At 56.2% G+C, this 19,596-nt stretch overlaps 1 protein-coding gene across 1 annotated transcript; it reads right to left on the bottom strand.

Moving 5' to 3' along the window:
- Positions 1-161: 161 nt before the first annotated feature.
- LOC126078389 (ubiquitin carboxyl-terminal hydrolase 47-like) lies at positions 162-11,093 on the bottom strand. The gene is made up of 15 exons (XM_049888872.1): positions 11,051-11,093; positions 10,717-10,770; positions 10,497-10,628; positions 10,013-10,360; positions 9,506-9,728; positions 9,013-9,105; positions 8,473-8,594; positions 8,013-8,092; positions 6,818-6,946; positions 6,275-6,370; positions 5,235-5,360; positions 3,139-3,270; positions 2,212-2,237; positions 1,774-1,821; positions 162-1,168 (listed from the first exon to the last, which is right to left on the bottom strand). The coding sequence occupies exons 1-15, from the start codon at positions 11,091-11,093 to the stop codon at positions 1,162-1,164; spliced, it is 1,659 nt and encodes a 552-aa protein (XP_049744829.1). The 3' UTR covers positions 162-1,161.
- Positions 11,094-19,596: the final 8,503 nt, after the last annotated feature.

Below are 19,596 nucleotides of genomic sequence, written 5' to 3'. Positions count from 1 at the left end.
CACGTGAGGCGTCAGCCCCAGGGCAGAGGCAAATGGAAGGCACGGGGGACTTTCCTGACCCCGTCCAGCGTGGTGGGAGCAGGGTAGTCTCGCTAGCACTTGCTTCCGTCCACCATAACCCCATCCTTTGTCCTCAGGGCAGGAAAAAGCTCTGACAATGAAAACAAGACAGAGTTGGCTTCTTTCCAGAGCTGCTACCCACCCCATCCACTCCATGGCAGCTTTGCTTGGACTGGTTAGGTTTCACTTCTCAGGGTGGCTCAATTCCAGGAAACCTTTCGTGGTGGCCACGCAGAGGCCGAAGTCTGTGTCCTCAGCAGGGGCCCACCCCTTTCAGGACACACCCTCTCATGATGCCCCTCTGGGGCAACCTCCTCCCAGGACACCCCCTCCTGGGGCACACCCTCTGGATTGCCCTCTCCTATGACGCCCCCTCCTGGGATGTCCCTGCTCAGTTCTCAGCTGCGGGCCTTGTGCAGGAACACCAGCTCAGGGTGCAGTGTTCTGAGACCCTCTGCACTCCTGAGTCCCCTGGTCCTGGAACCACTTCTGAAGGGGCTCTCAGACCTGGGCCCAGGCCTGGCCTCACTCTTTTTCTGTCCTGCGGCAGCCTCCAAGCTCAGGGCACCAGAAGGCCGCTGCAGGGTCCCTGTGGAGAGCCCTGGATGTGGCCCCTCCGACCCCTGGAGATCAGGCCAGGGATACCTGGCTGTGACCCCCTGCAGGGGCTCGGGGACCCTCTGACACTCTCCTCCAGAGGGGGTCCTTTCCCGCATTTACTGGGGCGGCCCACATCTTGGGACTCACTACTCCCATTAGCATCTGTCTTTCTTCTGTCCCAGAGCCAGCAGCCAGATCGCAGAACTCCCCCTACTGTGTGCTCAGGGCCCTGGGTGGGGCAGGGCCCAGAGACAGGCTGCCTTGGTTTGCTGGGTTTTTATTGGAAGAATCAAAAGAAAAGGGTTCCCGAGAGAAAGTTCAGGGGATTTCCAGAAACAAAGGTGGGGCTTCCACTGGGGCTCTCCTGGGTTGGTGACTGATGAGACTCCACGCCCCTAGCACCCAATCATGCCCCCATGTAGCTGCGCAGAGCTGGGCGGAAGGTGGGGGCTGGCCTCGCCCGGTGGCCCTCATGTCCTCCTGGGCCTGGACGCAGCAGACTCACACCCTGAAGCACAGAACGAAGGCCTAGCCAGGAACCCCTGGGGACATGGGGCCTCTGACACGTGATCCCAAGTAGGAGGGCTCCTAGGTTACCCTGCTGCCCTTGGATAGGCCTCTCCCTTGGGCAGTGTCCAGGGGAGGAGGGTAGGGCTGCTGGGAGGGGCGTCTGGGGAGACCACAGAACTGAGACTTGATGTTGGGTCTTGCAGGAGCTGAACCTGGCTGAAGCTCAGCATGACCCCATTGTTACTTTCTTCTTTATGTTTTTGTAGCATCTCTTTTCTTCAGTGAATAGGTGTTACTTTCATAATCAGAAAAAACAATGAAATCTTTGAATTGGGGAAAGGCTCCAGGGAAGTACCAAGCTCACCCTCGGTGCCTTCACAGCTATGCTTGCTCTGGGCACCTGCAGGGCTGAGCTTCAGGGAGGCTGAGCTGGCCAGGTGGGGCCCCCCTCTAACCATAAAGGGAAGCTGGGCCCTCGGCGGCCCTAACTCCAGCCACCCTCTACCACACGCTTGGACATAGGGCAACGCCAGCAAGGGTCCCGGGCGCACATGACACTTGGCAGTTTAGGGGCAACCAGGTCCAGGAGGGCCCGTTTCTCACCTGGTGGGGCCCTGCGATCTCTGACGGTACATCAGCAGGTAGGCAGTTCTGCAGAGGCCACGAGAAAACAGTGTGGGGGTTACAGGCAATTGACTAAAGGGCCCTGGGCATGTTGGGGACATGCAGGATAGTGTCCTCAGCCCTAGGCTAGCTTGGCTGAAGTCTTGCCCCAAATGAGGGCACCCCGACATCAGAGGTGAAGCACCCGTCCTCTGAGGGGTCCTCACCTGGGCAGACTTCTGTTGCTGCACCTGTCTGGGGCTGGCTGCATCTCAGCCTGATTCCCGCCACCCTCCCACTTCTATAACTCAGAGGACCCTTCCTCCCGGGACGTCCTCGCTCAGGCCCTGGCTCTGCACATCCCAGACCCCAGCCTCCCCGTGACAAGGAGCATCTTGGCCTCTCACCACCACCCGGGAACACAGGGCTGGACAGTACCTGCTCTCAGATGGCCCTGCCTGGAGCTGGAACAAAAGAGGAACAGGGGTTCGGTAAGAAAGATTGGGGTTCACATCTCCTCTTGCCCCAAGAATGAGGGCCAGCTTCAAGGTTGGAAGAGCCCATCAAACGGGGACTATTGAGGGTCTTTGCAGAAGATGGCCCTTTCCTAGGTCAGACCGAGATCCTGGAGGCGGAAGGGCTTGGGGACTACCCAAGACAGGAACGGCTGAGAGGCAGGGGACCTGCACCACGCTGCTCAGGCCCCCACTGGAAAGATGGAGCCCCCTCCCCTCTTCTGGGTGTGTTGCAGACAGACCCCGAGACCTGTGCACATCCCTGCAGAGACCCCAATAAGGACCAGTGCTAGCTTCCTCACCAGCTTCAGGGGAAGCTCGGTGCTGACCACGGTGGATTAGAATGAAGAGTGAAACGTGGCACCAGGAGACCCCGCGTGTGGAGCAATGTTTACGAGTGTCTCGCGAGCCCGTGTTCTCCAGCACTCAGGGTGTCGTTCTAGGTCTCAAATTCCTCCTGGGCCTCCCTATTCCTGCCTCCGTGTGGTGGGGTCACTCCAGAGGCCCTTTCTGAGGAACGCCACCAGGTGCCATGCATGTTGAGCTCCCCGAGCCCCCATCTTGTGCGAGGTCTACGTGCATCAGCTCATGATCCGCACAGCACCCTCAAGCTGGGCGCTACTGTCACCCCTCTTCCAGATGAGGAACCCAGAGTCTACAGGACTTGCCAGCTGAGGGCAGAGCCAGGATCCAAACCCAGGAACTGTGGCACTGCTACAGTGGCTTTCAGCTCACAGCCTCTCAGGGTCATAGAATAGGGATGCCTTAGAGAGATATTTGTGAGTTTCCCACCATGCCCAGGTGTGGACCGCTGAGGTCCTGGTCAGACAAAGGCATAGTTTCAACTTACCTCCTGCACATGGCTGTCTGAGAACTTGTACCAGCAAGGCTTCTCAAAGGACTTTATGTCTGCCACGTAATGTCCACCAGTGAGGTCACCAACATGGTGACACACTGCGAAGAGATCATAAGAGTTCTTGTCCTAGAGAGAGATACACCCAGCAAGGTCTGAGCCCAGGGGCTCCAGAGGGGCTGCCTACCCCATCCCAGCAAACCCAGGGACATCACTGCCTTGCAGCATAATATACCCTTCCCAGCCCCACAGTCTGCCTGCCCTGCACCCAAAATTGCAGCTCCTACTTCAGTACCTTCAGGATGACAATTCAAAGTCTGCCCCTGAGGGAGCAACAGGGTCAGCTAATCATCACAGGGTAGCTCATAGGCTTCTTAGACAGCTTCACCTCAATCAGCTGCTACCCCCATTTGTTAATGCGTGCAAGGGATGCCTGCTTTTGCTGAGCCTACAGAAGGCAGGAAAAACCACAGCTCCCACTGTAACAAGACACCGTGAGCCAACTACAAGACACCGTGAGCCAACTACAAGACACCGTGAGCCAACTACAAGACACCGTGAGCCAACTACAAGACACCGTGAGCCAACTACAAGACACCGTGAGCCAACTACAAGACACCGTGAGCCAACTACAAGACACCACGAGTCAACTACAAGACCAGAGTCTTCTCTGCAGATCTCTGGTAAGAAGAGTCTGGTGCTGGAGAGTGGAGGAGAATCTTACACTGGATACAGCAACAGCCTCCTAACTGCTCTGCCATCTCCCTCCTGTCCCCCTACCATTCACTCTTCACACAAAATTGTAAATCCAGCCATAATACCCACCTGCTCACCTTCTCCAATGGCTTCCCATGGCACCTGGGGAAATCCAGACCCTTCTCCATTGCCCACAAAGCCCTGGGGGTTTGGCTGTAGCCTGCCTTGCTACTCAACTCCAGCCACTCCCCTCCTCAGTTCCTCCCCTTAGTCCCAGGAGGTCTCTGGGTCCCTCCCTGTGCTGCTTCCCCCAGGCTCTCTGTGTGGCTGGCTCCATCTCTTTCCTCAGGTTTTGGCTCAAATGTCACCTGCTGAGACGGCCAGGGAGGCCATCCTGGTGAGTGTGGACCAACCATTGTCAACAGGCTGTTCCCACTGCCCTCTTATCTCCTTGCAGCACTGAGCACTTTCAAAATCATCTATCTGTTGACCACTATCATCACCCACCACTAGACATGAACTCCATGAGGTGGGACAGATACTTTCCACTTGTTCACACCCGTGTTCTCGGCACCTGGGACAAGTGCCTGGGGCACAGGGGTGCTCAGTGATGTTTGTTGAATGAATGGATTCATGAACAAATGAATGAATGCAGAGGAAGGAACCCCTTAGTCAAGGAAAGGAAAGAGTCAAGGTTGATACTCAGGGCTCCAGGGCCTCAGCCCCTACCTGAGCAGGGCCAGGGGTTGTATGGGAACCCTACCCCCTGGGCTCTCAGGCAGGAGGTCCCTGAGCTGAGAGCCTGGGGGACCGAACTGGGGTTCCAGCTGAGACCTCCATCCCACGTCTGGGTGGTGAGACTGTCCTCCCTGGGGAGCCCTGTCTTGCCCTTGATAATCTGCTCCTACCTAAGGCTCAGCCCCAGACAAGCAGCAGTTAGAATGGGAGGTCGGGGAGCTGCTGGGGGGTGGTGAGGGCTGACCTGAGAAGGGGTGCCTGTTACTAGTTTTGTTGCAACAGAACCCAGCTAAGTAAGGTCAGCTCTTGAGCTCAGCACAGGGACATCAGGCACCGCTGGGCAGTCCAGGGACCCTCCGGTGTCCTCCCTGCTGTCCCTGAGACCAGAACTAGGGGGCTGGCCCTCATCGGTGCCTGGCCTTTATTGGGTGGGACAGGCCTTTCTGGATATAAGACAAATTGTTGTCGAGACCCCTTTGTGCCTATGGAGGAAGAGGCAGCCCTCTGCCCCTCCAGAGAGGCCAGCAGCCACACAGAGCAAAGAGGACACCAGGCCAGCTCTGGTCCTGGGTTGGTGGGCAGACGCTGGCCCCTAGGGATCTGGCCAGGAGGGTAACCAGATGGAGGAACAGCACGAGGTCCAGGGGATGGAGTCTCACTGGAGACGGCAGGCTCAGCGTTGCCGACACAGCCACGCAGTCTTCCAGCTTGTGGAAGGCCTCATGGTAGGCGAACCTCTCCAGTAAGATGACCAGCACGGGGGGCAGGGCTCGCAGGCAGAGTTCCTGCAAAGGCAGCAAAGCAAGTCTGCACACCCGGCCCCCACCTTAGAACCCCTGGTCCTCCCGTCCTGCTGCACCTGGGGCCTTGCCGGCCTGTCCACAGGGGGCAGGCATGAGAAGCTGAGCTCTTCCATCCTGGGTGCGGGCCACCTGGGGCTTTCTTGCTTCAGGAATGCCTACAAGGACTGCCCATCTCATGAACATGCTTCCTGATTGGGCGTGGCCAAGATACCCCTTGGCTTCAGAGCACATCCATCCCTGAGGAGGACTGTCCCTCAACCCGGCCATCTGCTCCAGGTTTCCACAGGCTGTCCCCCAGCAGCGCAGCCCTCTGTTTGCCTGTCCCTCCCAGTTAAACATCGGCTCTCCGCACCTGGGCCCAGAGCAGGGCCTGTGGGCGTGTTTGATGAATGACTGACAGAGAAGGCACAGAGGAGAGGGGGTTCGGGCAGAGCTGAGGCTTTGGCCTGGGGCATGAGGGCACCTGGCGGCCGAGGGCACCTGGGGGCTGATGCCACCTCCCCCCACACACTCGTGACAGGCAACAAGAGTCCATCACATCAACTACGGGCTCTTCCTGGGGCCAGATACAGCCCCAACATTCTGTACGCAGTGCCTGAGAGCCTCTAGCAGCTGGCCAGAGTGCACCCCTGACCCCAGCCTTCAGGAAAGCTCAGCTCCCAGGATGGGAGAGGGAGCCGACCCAGGCCAGCTGGGGCTCCAGCCAGCTTCTCCTCAAGGCCCGTGGAAGCATCGCGGGGCCTTGTCTGTTGGGCCGGCGCTGGCTGTGCGCAGCGCTCTAGGCTCACATGGGTGTCTGCCACCAGCGGCTTCTGGACACACCCTGGGCACCTACTGAATCTGCACTGGGGTGTCTGCACGTTTACAGCTCTGCCCAGTGGCCGGCCCTCACTCACCGAGCTGGTGTCCTGTTTGCAGTCACACTTCTCACAGAAGTACTGGTTGTCACCAGTGACATGCTCCTTCCGAAAGAGCGCCTGCACCGCCTCATCCTGCAGGGTAAAGTCAGGGTAGCTCCCAGTGGGGGCGGGGCCTGCACCACCCACCCACCCTCAGTAAGGCAGGCCCAGGGAGCCTGGCAGCCAAGGGGCTGCAGGTACAGTGTGGGCGCCTCCCAAGGCCCTATGGGCCATAACTTTACCCCGGGGGCTCTTTCTGTGCTCCCCAGATCAGCAGAAGACTGTAGATGCACCTCCCCTGTGGGGGCTGGAAAGGACCTCCCCCAGGGAGGCTGGCAGGACCTCAGGGCTGAAGCTAAAGGCCCAGCTGAGGCTGGACCTGGAGTTATAGGCTCCCCAGGGGGGCTGGCATTCCACAGGGAGGGCCTGTGTCCCCTTGCAAGGCTTCTGTCTGTGGCAGCATCCCCACCAGGCTATACCACCTGTGGGAGCTCTCAGCACAGGAAGAGAGGTATCCGGGAGCGGGAGGGGCGGCCTTACCACGGAGCGTGGGGCCTCGCCGGGGCCTGGCAGCACGGTCACCATGAGGAACAAATGCACCTCCTCCAGCCGTGTCTCATTCTCACAGACCAGACACTTGATGACACGCTCCGTGGTCATTTGGAATGGCTGGAAAATGCGTCCACCTGAGTCTGGGGGCAGCAGCCAGCTGTGGCCACACCTTGAGTGGGTGTGGTGGGTCCAGGGCCACGGGGAGAGGGCACCGTCCCCCCGGTTCCTCTGGGTCACCTGACTCCCCCCAGACTTCGGGCCTGTCAGCCAGCCCCTCCCTCTTAAACCCCTGCAGAGGTTCCTGCCTGGGTCTAAGTAGGGCTTTGCTCCTGGCCTCAGGCAGTGTCCTCCCACGCTGCTGGGCAATGGCCTCCCTCCCACCTCACTGCTGGGCCACAGCCCCCCTCCCACATCTCAGCCAGGCAATGGCCCCCTCTCCCTCCTCACTGCCACACAATGGTCCTTGTAGAAGGGGCATCGATGGTCAGCCCCCAGCACAGTGTCCTTCAGTGCCTCTCCCTGCCCACCTGGGTGGGGGCCTCTGGCTGACTGCCCCTGCTGCCTCTCCCCCCACGTGCAGCTCTGTCGCCCAGGTCCTGCCTCAGAGCCTCTATGTCCAGGCAGGGAGATCACTCCCTGTGTTCTAGGCAGGAACCTGGGCCAGTCCTCTGGGCTCCCATCCTCTCCTTTTGTGTACGCTGTCCCGGGGCACCTAGCTCCCCCACTTCACCTGGCACCCCCACCTAGCCCAGAGTCCCCCATGGCTGTTGCATGCCCCCCCTCCATGCTTGCCCTTTGACCAAGGAACGCTGTATCTTACCTGTTCTAGGCTCCTACCCACCACAGGTAGACCAGCCTGCCTCTCCCCAACAGGTGGGGACTGCCCCATTCCACCCTGTCCCCCATTCCACAGGTAAGATCACTCTGCTCTACCCTGCCTATCCCCACAGGTGAGGGCCACCCGCTCCACCCACCTCCCACCTCCATAGGCATAGGCCCTTCTTTGGAGTCCTTTCCCTCCAGGGCACTGGGCACTCCAGCCCCCATGGGACACATTTTCCTGGGCCTGTTTCCTCAGAGAGTAAAACCAAGGGGCTCTCAGTGCTTGTGGTCCTGGAGTGAAGGGATGGTGAGGCTGAGTGCGGCTGAGCAGCAGGGCCCCCCACTCCCAGGGGCATCTCACCTGGAGGAGCTGCGCTCTCTCTGCAGCCATCTTGGCCAGCAGGGTCTGGAAGCACTCCAGGACATCACGCTGTTTGTGTACTGTGCAGGGGGCGTGGGGAGAGAAGCGGGGATGTGGTCCTGGCTGAGACCCCCGAGCTCTAAGCCCTGTCGCCCCTGTCTCCCACCACCCCATGCTCCTGCCCCTCAGTCCAGCAAGGGAGAAGGGGACACAGGGAGGTGGGGAAAGGAAGAGGGAGAGAGGCCAAAGATGACCCATCTCCCCTGGATTCCCCTCCCCAGCGAGGTGGGTCGGGGATGGAACTCTCAGCCCTGTGGCCTGGGGCTCCTGCTCCTGGAGGATCCCGAAGACTGGCAATGCTGGAGCACAGCGGTGAGGAGGGTAGGCCGGGCAGGGGCCAGGGTCATGGGGTAGCAGCCCCACCACTGGGGTCCCGGCCCCCTCCCAGTCGGGCTCTCACTGTTTCTCAGCCCCAGGCAGTGGGTGACGGCGGTGGTGGTCACAGGTTCCTGGGCAGTCTGCAGGGCCAGAAAGATCCTCCGCAACTGTGTGACCAGACTGGACTCCTCACAGTCCTCGCATCTACAGGGTTCCAGAAAGAGAAAGAGAAGCCACTGAGAGCTGGGGCTTGAGAGCCCCTGCAGGCTCTGCCGCCAGCTGACCTGTGCCCCCCAAACCAAGTAAGGCCCGGCCTCTGCCTCTGACCCTCAGGGCCCAGGCCACACAGTGGCAATCAGACAGCAAAGGGCCCCGTCCTCCTCTAGGCCGGAGGGGGTCTGCAGCACCCCCCATGCCCCACCCAGAGAAGAGCAGGAAGGAGCCGCTGGGCAGGGGATTACAGCAACCACCCCATGCCCCAGAGCAGACCGGGAAGGAGCTGGGGGGATGGGGGGAGGAGGGGCAGTCTGGGCTGTTCCTCCAGGCTAGCCCCTCCAGGGAGGTGAGGGTTTGGAGACCTCTGGCCTGGGGGCCAGGCACACGTAACAACCATCCCACTCACAGCTCCAGGGTCAGCCCCTCTCCGGACCCCAGGCTCACTCCCAGCAACTCTGCTTGGCCCCAGACCACTGCTCCCTCCCAGGACTGGAGAGGCCTGAGTTGTAGAGAAAGAGCAGCAGATTTCTGACCTGGTCCCCAAGACCAAACCGCAAACCAAACCTACTGCCATCAAGTCGATTCCAGCTTATGGTGACCCTATAGGACAGAGCAGAACTGCCCCATAGGGCTTCCAAGGTTATAATCTTTACTGAAGCAAACTGCCACATCTTTCTCCCTCGGATCAGCTGGTGGGTTCAAACTATCAACCTTTCAGTTAGCAGCCAAGAGCTTAACCACTGCATCACCAGGGCTCTGCCCGCCCGCTCCAAGACCCCTAAAGCAGATGTGGCAGGTGGGGCTGGAGGCTGGAGCCAGCGGGGTTACTCCTCCATCCCAGTCCTCTCTGGAGGCTTGGCCTTGGGCAGCAGCCCCCACAACCATTCAGGGTCACTCACAGGGCTGGCTGGGCAGCAGGCACCTCTAGCCCAAGGTTGGCTTGGCCCTCGCCCCCCACCTGGTCGCACCTGAGGACAGCTTCGCGGAGCTCGGGTGTGAAGAAGAAGCACTGCAGGACACTGTTCAGGTAGCAGGTAGCACCCTGGTTGACCAGACCTACTGGTGCTGAGGGGGAGTCCAGAGAAGAGGAATCAGCTGGTTGCCCAGGGCAGATGGCAGGAGCTGAGGCACAGGGCAGATGGCAGGGGACAGGGCTGACGGTCAGGTGATGTGGTCGGGATCTGGATGGTTGGGTAGTGGGGTCCAGGGGCCAACCAGGTGACATGAACTCAGGGGCTAGAGCAAAGGCCAGATGTTGGTGGGAGGGGGGTGGTCAGAGGGCCATGGGGGCAGGGGCAGATGTCCAGGTGATGGGAGCCTGGGGATGGAGGCAGAGTGCCCGGGGAAGGAGGCTGGGGGCACAGGCAGCGGGGCAGGTGATGGGGTCCGGGGGCACAGAGCTCTACCTCCCTTCCTCGGCCTGAGCTCATGCCCTGGGGCTGAGCACAGAGAGCCGGAGCTGCCGGGCTTGGAGGCGCCCCGCAGCCTTGGGGTCCCTTGAGGCCAGGTCCGGGCCCACTTCGTAGCTGCGAAGGGCTTCTTGTTCTGGGACTTGCGGCGGTCTGGCTCCAGCCCCGCGGCCGACTTGGTAATGCACGGGCAGCTCGAGGTTCGCCCCATCTCAGAACCGGAGCGGGCAAGGCGGCCAGGACCCATAGTGTGGGCGGGCGAGCGGGCGGGATTGGCTGGCCTGCCCCGCCCTCCCTGGCCACTTACGCTTCCAGGTGCCGGGCGCGCCGTTTCCCTGGAACCAGCTGGGAAACAAAAAGATGAAAGGGTGCTTCAGGCGTTTGCCCCAGTCAAGCAGCCATTGCAAGCAGGCGCCCAGCAGGCCCCATGAGACCCCCCGCCACTCCCCGGCTGGGAGTACAGAGCGCTCGAGGCCATCACCAGGACTCTCCATGGATTCAACCTTGGGCGCCAGCCAGCCTGCAGTGGCCGCCTGCTTTCGGTTTCCCTTTGAGGAAGGGTGTGGCTGGGGAGGGGGCAGGCCCTCGAGGCGCTGTCTCTTTCTCCTTGGCCCTGGGGTGTGGGGTCTGGGAGTGGACTGGGGGCGGCGGGGGAGGGGCCATGACAGCCAGACGCCCCCCCCCAGCCTCCCCACCCTCACCTGGCTGGAGGAAGAGGCTCAGGGGACCCACCACCCTCAGGACGAAGCCAAAGTCTCCAGATAGTGGTGGGGGTCAGATTAGCAGAGGGGGCCTCCAGCTGCTTTTCCACACCCACCCACCCTCCTGCTGCCCCAGAGCGAAGAGCAGGGTCCCCTAGAGCCACACCTGAACGCCCAGCCCAGTGCTGCCTTGCCAGGCCTGATGCCTCAGTTTACCCATAGGTCTCCCTGGGGGGGCAGCCCACCCCCTTCTGTGTTGTGCGCAGCTTTTGTATGCAAAGGGTGGTGCATACAGCAGGCACCTCATAATTGTTTGCCAGCTGGTGCAGCCCACCTGGGGCAGCAGCATGCTCCCTTGGTGCCTGCCAGTCCGCCATGAAGCCCTGAGATGGAGCTGGTCAGACCGAGAGGCCCCAAGGCCTGGGCTGCCTAGTTAGCTCCCTGCAGGTTGACCATCTCCTCAGTCCAGTGTGTGAGCCTGGCCAGCTGGGCTGTTTAGTGTCTGAAGAACTGCCTGAGGGCTAATGGGTGGATTTCCACCCCTCCCACACCACAAAACCACACAGCGACCAGGGGTTCTAGAGATGGGTGGGATATTAAAAACCTGTGGGCAGGGGTGGCCTGCCAGGGGACAGCCACAAATACAGGGCTGAGGGCCTGGGTGCTGGAGCCCGGGTGGGACAGAGCTGGCCAACGGAGCTTGCGGGTGGAGGAGGCGGGCTGGGGCACCAATGCCTGGGGGGTGGGGGCACAGAACGGGGGGAGTCCACGTCCACCTGCAGCCCCAGGACTGCCTTCCCCACTGGCCCACCTGAGAAGGGCCAGCGGCTCTCCTCCCCCATCCCTCACAGGGGCCTGTCCCTCTTCCCCCTGGAGAACCTGCTCAGCCTAGCCCTTTGTCAAGCCAGGCTCCCAGCAGAGACAAGAGAAGTCATCAATGACCATCAGAAGTAAGGCTGGGTGCCAGGTCACGGGTGACTGTTGGCATCTAATCCTGAAATTGACCAGACTCCTTCCACCTCCCCCCACCCCCCCCCCACTTACTTATGTGAACAAGGCTTCTCAGCGTCTGTGGCCATAGAATGAAAAATAGAAATTAAAAGACAGAAATAGGGTGCAGCATGGGGCTTCCTTTTTGCAGTAACTGCAGACAGATGAGTGGATGCGACCTGTAGCCCCATTATTTCCATTAGGAAGAGCTCTTCCAACGGCACTCTCCTTTGTGCGTCTAATAATTATCCTAATTTCTAGTATTGTTAAAGAAAATGATAATTCCATCTGGAAGAGAATTTTCAACACATGGAGTCCTGTGACCACAAGAAAAAACTTTAAAATGTGTATATGTGTATACATAAAACCCTGGTGGTGTAGTGGTTAAGTGCTCTGGCTGCTAACCAGAATAACAGCTCAGCAGCTCAAATCCACCAGGTGCTCCTTGGGGGGCACTTCCACCCTGCCCTGCAGGGTCGCTATGAGTCGGAATTGACTCCACAGCATCAAGTTTGGTTTTTTGTTTGTTTTGGTTTAAATATCAATATGTATATTAGAGAATTATGGAGCGATCAAACATCTTTTAAGAGCAATGATATATTACATTAGGACAAAATTATAAAATTCTTCGGGGAAAGTAGAATAGAAGAAATATGAATCACAAACAGAAAGGGAACAAAGTAAAATTTTGAACAATTAAGCAAGATATTGTTCTTTTACTGTTTTGTTTTTACAGACTGATGAGGGTGGTTATCAAAGAGCTATGCCATTTAATTGCCTTGGTATACCAAAAGGAGTCTCTGTTGTTGTTAGGTACTGTCGAGTCCGTTCCGACTCACAGCGACCCTGTGCACAACAGAACAAAACACTGCCTGGTCCTGCACCATCCTCACAATCGTTGTTACACTTCAGCCCATTGTGGCAGCCACTGTGTCAGTCCATCTTGTCAGCGGTCTTCCTCTTTTTCACTGTCCCTCTACTTTACCAAGCATGATGTCCTTCTCCAGGGTCTGATCCCTCCTGGTAACAGGTCCAAAATATTGTGAGACGTAGTCTCGCCATCCTTGCTTCTAAGGAGCATTCTGGTTGTACTTTTTCCAAGACAGATGTGTTCATTGTTTTCACAGTCCATGGTATATTCAATATTCTTCTCCAACACCACGATTCAAGGGCGTCAGTTCTTCTTCAGTCTTCCTTCTTCATCCTCCAGTTTTCACGTGCAACTGAAAACACCGTGGCATGGGTCAAGTGCACCTTAGTCTTCAAGGTGACATGTTTGTTTTTCAATATTTTAGAGGACTTTTTTTTTTTTTTTTTTTTGCAGCTGATTTGCCCCATGCAACGTGTCTTTCGATTTTTTGACTGCTGCTTCCATGGGCGTTGATTGTGGATCCTGGTAAAATGAAATCCTTGACAACTTCAATCTTTTCTCTGTTTATCATGATGGTGCTCACTGGTCCAGTTGTGAGGATTTTTGTTTTCTTTATGTTGAGGTGTAATCCATACTGAAGACTGTGGTCTTTGATCTTCATCAGTAAGTGCTTCAAGTCCTCTTCACCTTCAGCAAGCAAGGTTGTATCATCTGCATAACGCAGGTTGTTAATGAGTCTTCCTCCAATCCTGATGCCCCGTTCTTCTTCATATAGTCCAGCTTCTCGGATTATTTGTTCAGCAGACAGATTAAATAGGTATGGTGAAAGAAGACAACCCTGACGCACATCTTCCCTGACTTTAAACCATGCTGTATCCCCTTGTTCTCTTTGAACAGTGACTGCCTCTTGATCTGTGTACAAGTTCCTCGTGAACACAATTAAATGTTCTGGAATTCCCATTCTTCGCAATGTTATCCACAACTTGTTATGATCCACACAGTCGAATGCTTTTGCACAGTCACTAAAACAGAGGTGAACATCCTTCTGGTATTCTCTGCTTTCAGACAGGATTCACCTGACATCAGCAATGATATCCCTGGTTCCTCTTCTGAATCCAGCTTGAACCTCTGGCAGCTCCCTGTCGATACACTGCTACAGCTGCTTTTGAATGATCTTCAGCAAAATTTTACATGCATGTGATATTAATGATATTGTTTGATAATTTCTGCATTCGGTTGGATCACCTTTCTTGGGAATAGGCATAAATATGGATCGCTTTCAGTCGGTTGGCCAGGAAGCTGTCTTCCATATTTCTTGGCATAGACGAGTGAGCACCTCCAGCGCTGCATCTGTTTGTTGAAACATCTCGATTGATATTCCATCAATTCCTGGAGCCTTGTTTTTCGCCAATGCCCTCAGAGCAGCTTGGACTTCTTCCTTCAGTACCATTGGTTCCTGATCATATGCCACCTCTTGAAATGGTTGAACATCGACTAGTTCTTTTTGATATAATGGCTCTGTGTATTCCTGCCATCTTCTTTTGATGCTTCCTGTATCATTCAATATTTTCTCCGTAGAATCCTTCAATATTGCAACCCAAGGCTTAAAGTTTTTCTTGGGTTCTTTCAACTTGAGAAATGCCAAGTGTGGTTTTCCCTTTTGGTTTTCTACCTCTAGGTCTTTGCACATGTCATTATAATACTTTGTCTTCTTGAGCTCCCCTTAGAAATCTTCAGTTCTTTTACTTCATCATTTCTTCCTTTTGCTTTAGCTGTTCAGTGTTTGAGAACAAGTGTCAGAGTCTCCTCTGACCTCCATCTTGGTCTTTTCTTTCTTTCCTGTCTTTTCAATGACCTCTTGCTTTCTTCATGGATGATGTCCTTGCTGTCATTCCACAGCTCGTCTGGTCTTTGGCCATTAGTGTTCAATGCGTCAAATCTATTCTTAAGATGGTCTCTAAATTCAAGTGGGATATACTCAAGGTTGTACTTTGGCTCTTGTGGACTTGTTCTAATTTTCTTCAGCTTCAACTTGAACTTGCATACAAGCCATTGATGGTCTGTTCCATGGTTGGCCCCTGGCCTTGTTCTGATGATATTGAGCTTTTCTGTGGTCTCTTTCCACAGATGTAGTCAATTTGATTCCTGTGTGTTCCATCTGGTGAGGTCCATATAGTTGCCGTTTATGTTGGTGAAAAAAGGTATTTGCAATGAAGAAGTCATTGGTCTTGCAAAATTCTATCATGCGATCTCTGGCATCATTTCTATCACTAAGGCCATATTTCCCAACTACCAATCTTTCATCCAGGGAGTCTCTGGGTGGTGCAAATGATCAACTGCTAACTGCAAGGTTGGAGGTTCAAGCCCACCTAGACACACCTTGGAAGAAAGGCCTGGCAGTCTACTTCAGAAAAATTAGCCAATGAAAACTCTACGGAGCACAATTCTAGTCTGCCACATACAAGATCGACACGAGTTGGGGTGGACTCGATGGCAACTGGTTTGGCTTGGGTTTCGGTCCACCTAAAAGAGTGGCGTGGCAGTTTTATTTAAAACTGTCAGCATGCGTTATATACCAAAGTATTAAGAGGAGGCTTTAAGTCATGGAAAAGATCGATTTTTGAGTCCTGCTCTCCCTCTCCCTGTGGGTAGGTGTTTTGAGGATGACAGAGGCCAAACACCCCCCTCCCCAGCTCCTCCTGCCTGTCTCCACAGCGCCACCTCCCGGGCAAATGCGGCGACTTCCCGACGAAAGTTCTCTTGAGGTCCCAGAGTGGTCCTGGGCAGGCCAGCAGGCTTGGACATCCGCTGGAGCTAGAGACCCTGGCCCTTGCAGGCCAGAGGGAAGAAGGGATGTTGAACTCCAGCAGACGTGGGTCTGGGCAGGGACTGGGACAGCCCCGGGTGCACAGTGGAGCCGACCCCAGGAGGAAGACCTTGGAGGAGAAGCCTGGGCAGAGGTGCAGGACAGGTGCTGGGACCACGGCCGCCAGAAGGGTCAGGGGTCAGTGAGACAGAGGTGGAGCTGTCCCCATGAGTGTGTGGGTACAGGGAAGTCTGCTCACAGTGGGAGTAGATTTAAAAGTCTCGCTTCCAAGACACTCCAGTGGAAGAAGTACCAGGAAACTTAGGGCACCGCTCGAAAGGTTAGACGAGAAGCTTAGGCGGCAGTGAGTTTATTTCTTCTTCTTCTTCTATATATCTTGCACATTTCTAATCTCTCTGAAGTTGGGGTTTTATGTATGATGTGAGGCGGGATGGAGATTCATTTTTTTCCATACGAATACCCAGTTGACACAGCGCGGTTTACTGAAAAGTCTATTCTCCGTTCGTTGTACTTCAGGGCCCCTGTCTTAGTCATCTAGTGCTGCTATAACAGAAATACCACGAGTGGATAGCTTTAACAAAGAGAAAATTATTCTCTCACAGCTTAGGAGGCTAGAAGTCAGAATTCAGGGTGCCAGCTCCAAGGGAAGGCTTTCTCTCTCTGTCAGTGTTGGAGGAAGACCCTTGTCATCCATCTTCCCTGGTCTATGAGCTTCTCAGCACAGGGACCAAAGGATGCTCTCTGCTCCTGGTTCTTCTTGCTTGGTGGTAATGAGGGCTTTCTCCTCTCTGCTCACTTCTCTCTTTTATATCACAAAAGAGATTGACTCAAGATACAACCGAACCCTGTAGACTGAGTCCCGCCTCATTAACATCATAGAGCATTTACAACACATAGGATAATCACATCAGATCACAAAATGGAGGACAACCACACAATACTGGGAATCATGGCCTAGCCAAGTTGACACACGTTTTGGGGGAACACAATTCAATCCATAACAGTCCCCTTCGTCCTATAGAGGCACATTGTTTCGTGTTTCTTGGACTCACCGAGTTTAACGTGTAAAGCTACGGTTTCACCGCTGTGTCGAATTCCACCATGTAAATACACCGAGACTCATCGATCCGTTCGCTAGTGGTAGACATTGCTTTGTCTTTAGAGTTTTTGTTGCCGATGTTGTTTGCTGAGACCTGCGAAGCTCCTACAAGCGTCTGGGCACACATTTCCTAGGAAAGAGGCAGTCAGGCACCAGGAAGGAGCCCCTGTACCTGGGTGTTTACATAATGAGCAAACTTGCCGTCTGTACCCAGTGCCCAACCTTGCCCTGCCCCAGCCCCAGCCGCAGCCCCCTGTGTGGACCCCTCCTCACCTGTTTGCACTGGGCTCCTCCGCCACCATCCACCTGCTTAGGTGCGACTCCCTTCTTCTACCTGGTTACCTTTAGGTTCAACTCTTCAGGAAGGAAGAAAGCCCCATTCTGCTTAACATGACAGACTAAAGTGTTTACCTAGTCAGAAATACTAAAAAGAAAAGTCAGGGTAGAGGGTCCTCTGGGGCCAGGGGATTCAGATGCGGGGCAGTGTTCATAGGCAAAGCCCCACGGCATGTCAACACTCTCCCTTCTCAACCTTGGGTTTCCTATTACCAACTTTCCTGTTCCCTCCTGCCTTCTAGTCCTTGCCCCTGGGCTGGTGTGCCCCTTTAGTCTCGTTTTGTTTTATGGGCCTGTCCATCTTTGGCTGAAGGGGGATCCTCAGGAGTGACTTTGTTACTGAGCTAAAAGGGTGTCCAGGGCCCATACTCTCAGGGTTTCTCCAGCCTCTGGCAGGCCAGCAAGTCTGGTCTTTCTTTTTGAGTTAGAATTTTGTTCTACATTTTTCTCCAGCTCTGCCTGGGACCCTCTATTGTGATCCCTGTCAGAGCAGTCAGTGGTAGTAACCGGACACCATCTCATTGTACTGGACTCAGTCTGGTGGAGGCCACAGTAGATGTGGTCCGTTTGGGCTAATCTTTTCCTTGTATCTTTAGTTTCCTTCATTCTTCCTTGCAAAAATGTTCTATTTGTTGATAACGGGGTGGGTAACATAGGCTTATGCGTTTGTCAAAAGGCAAGGAAATTTACATTTATTGGCACATTTCAATTTATTTAAAAAAAAAATGTAGTGAACAGTTATTGAAGTCTGTCTGGTGTGGAGTTCACAGTGGCCCAGGCCATCAGTTCTGAAAGCCCTCCACCTGGACCCTCCACTTGCACCCTCCACATGGACCCTCCACTTGCACCCTCCACGTGGACCCCTCTGCGTGTACCCCTCCACGTGGACCCTGATTCGTGACAGCAGATGCATCAAGGTCCCAGACCAGGTTCTCATAGCTGGGGAGGGTGTCACACAGGAGGTGCTGGGTCTGCATTGGAGGCATCTGCCTGAACTCATTGTCTGCAGGGTCCCCTGACGAACCCGGCTGCTCCCTGCCCAGCCTGCTGGCCTCTATGCGTTCAGAGCATTCTTCCTCTCCTTGAGGGGCAGGGGGCCTCGTGGAGGAAAGGACTGAGCAGACCCCACACTGGATGGGGGCTGGATAGGCTCTCGGCCTCCCAGCGTGAGGCCCAAAGCAGGGGCATTGGGTGGGGGTCCTGCAAGACTCCTCAAGGTGGGTTTCCTGCTGGGGTTATGGACTAGGGGCTCCCCTCCTTCCTCTCCTCCACCCCCTCCCCTTGTGTGCTGGGAGGACCGAAGACAAGTCAGCTCCTTTTCTGAGCTGCAGGTTCCTGCACTCGCCAGCCCCTCCCTCCTCCCTCCCTGGGCCTCAGTCTCCTTGTTTTCACAGGGGAGGCCAGTGGGGTCCACTTTGGGTAGAGAGATAGAAGCAAACCACCTGGTGGGGAGGCAGGCCGTGGGGGAGGGAAGGATTGAGGCCTCCTGCCTGCTGGAACCTGCCAGAATCGGTTCTGGTGGGAGGACTCCGCCTCCACTGGCTCCAAGTCCATGTGAAAAGTGCCCCAACATGATGAGGTGTCTAGGGAGAGGGACTGGAGATGCTGCATGTCCAGAGGCTGATGACACAGGGGAGAGGCAGGACTGGTGCTATTGCCCCTCAGGTGCCAGGACCCGGCAGCCCCGAGGTTGGCCCGGTGACTGTTGGATCAGCCCCTTTCCCACCTAGGGCCGGGTCCCTGACACCCCCTTGAAGTGATCTGAACTAGCTTCAATGTCAGATTTTTTCCATGTCTGAGAACTGCCTACCAGGAAGGAGGGAGGCATGGAGGGAGGGAACTTTGAAGGGTGGTCCTGCCTTCTCCTGAGGGGCAGGGGGCAGGGAGGGGGTGGAGGGGGAAGTGACAGGGGCTGTGTTGGTGGAGCTGCAAGCTGGGTGGGGGAGCCAGGATGGGGGCGTCACCTGTGCCCCTTGGGGGTCCTACCTGTTGGTGCCAGGAAGCAGGACCACCCCCATGGCTGCTGCCCTGGCCCCATGCAATCTCCTTGAGGTCATGGGTCACTGTGGGGTGCTGATGGCCGCTGCCTCTGAGACCATGACCCCAGAACGGGGCACTGTCCTTGCAGCCAGATGGGCCGGCTTTGGGTAAAGTCTGACGCAAACCATCTCTTGGGAAGCTGGAGCACCCAGCCAGCTGTTCGTCCTCAGGAAGGGGCCGGTGTGGGGGCAGAGCGGGGCCGCCACAGGGAATGGTCACTCCTGATGGTTACTGTCCTCTCTTCCATGTGCACCTTATCCTGGGTCTGGAGGGAGCACGTGCCCTTCCTGCTTCTCTGTGCTCAGGACGATTCATGGCCATCGTAGAAACACACTTCTGTTTGGGGTTCTCTCTGCAGGTCTGGCATCTGGAGGGGCTGGAGCAACTGGTGGAGTGGCCACTCCCCCCGCCCTGGGGGGACACAGCTCAGGTGCAGGGATGCTAGCTGAGGCCCGGGAGCTAGGAGCCCAGCCAGCTGCCTGTGAGTCATGGGCCTCAGGGAGCGCTTTGAAGAGGGTGACTTGTCTCCAACCCAGGAGCACACCACGTCCTGGAGGGCGGGACCTCTGCGTGGCCACAGGTGAGGGTCCACCTGTCGCTTCCCAGGTGCCACAGCCCAGGTGGATGCTCCCACGGGTGCTCTGACATCAGGGCTGTTGGGAGCCGTCAGGCTGGCCGCAGCCCTGGGTTCCTGCCCAGCACAGCTCCTCTGGCCAG

This window comes from Elephas maximus, chromosome 6 (assembly GCF_024166365.1).
Source record: "Elephas maximus indicus isolate mEleMax1 chromosome 6, mEleMax1 primary haplotype, whole genome shotgun sequence".
NCBI lineage: Eukaryota > Metazoa > Chordata > Mammalia > Proboscidea > Elephantidae > Elephas > Elephas maximus.
Note: the sequence above shows the minus strand (reverse complement) of the source record. Positions and strands in the feature narration are given on the sequence as shown.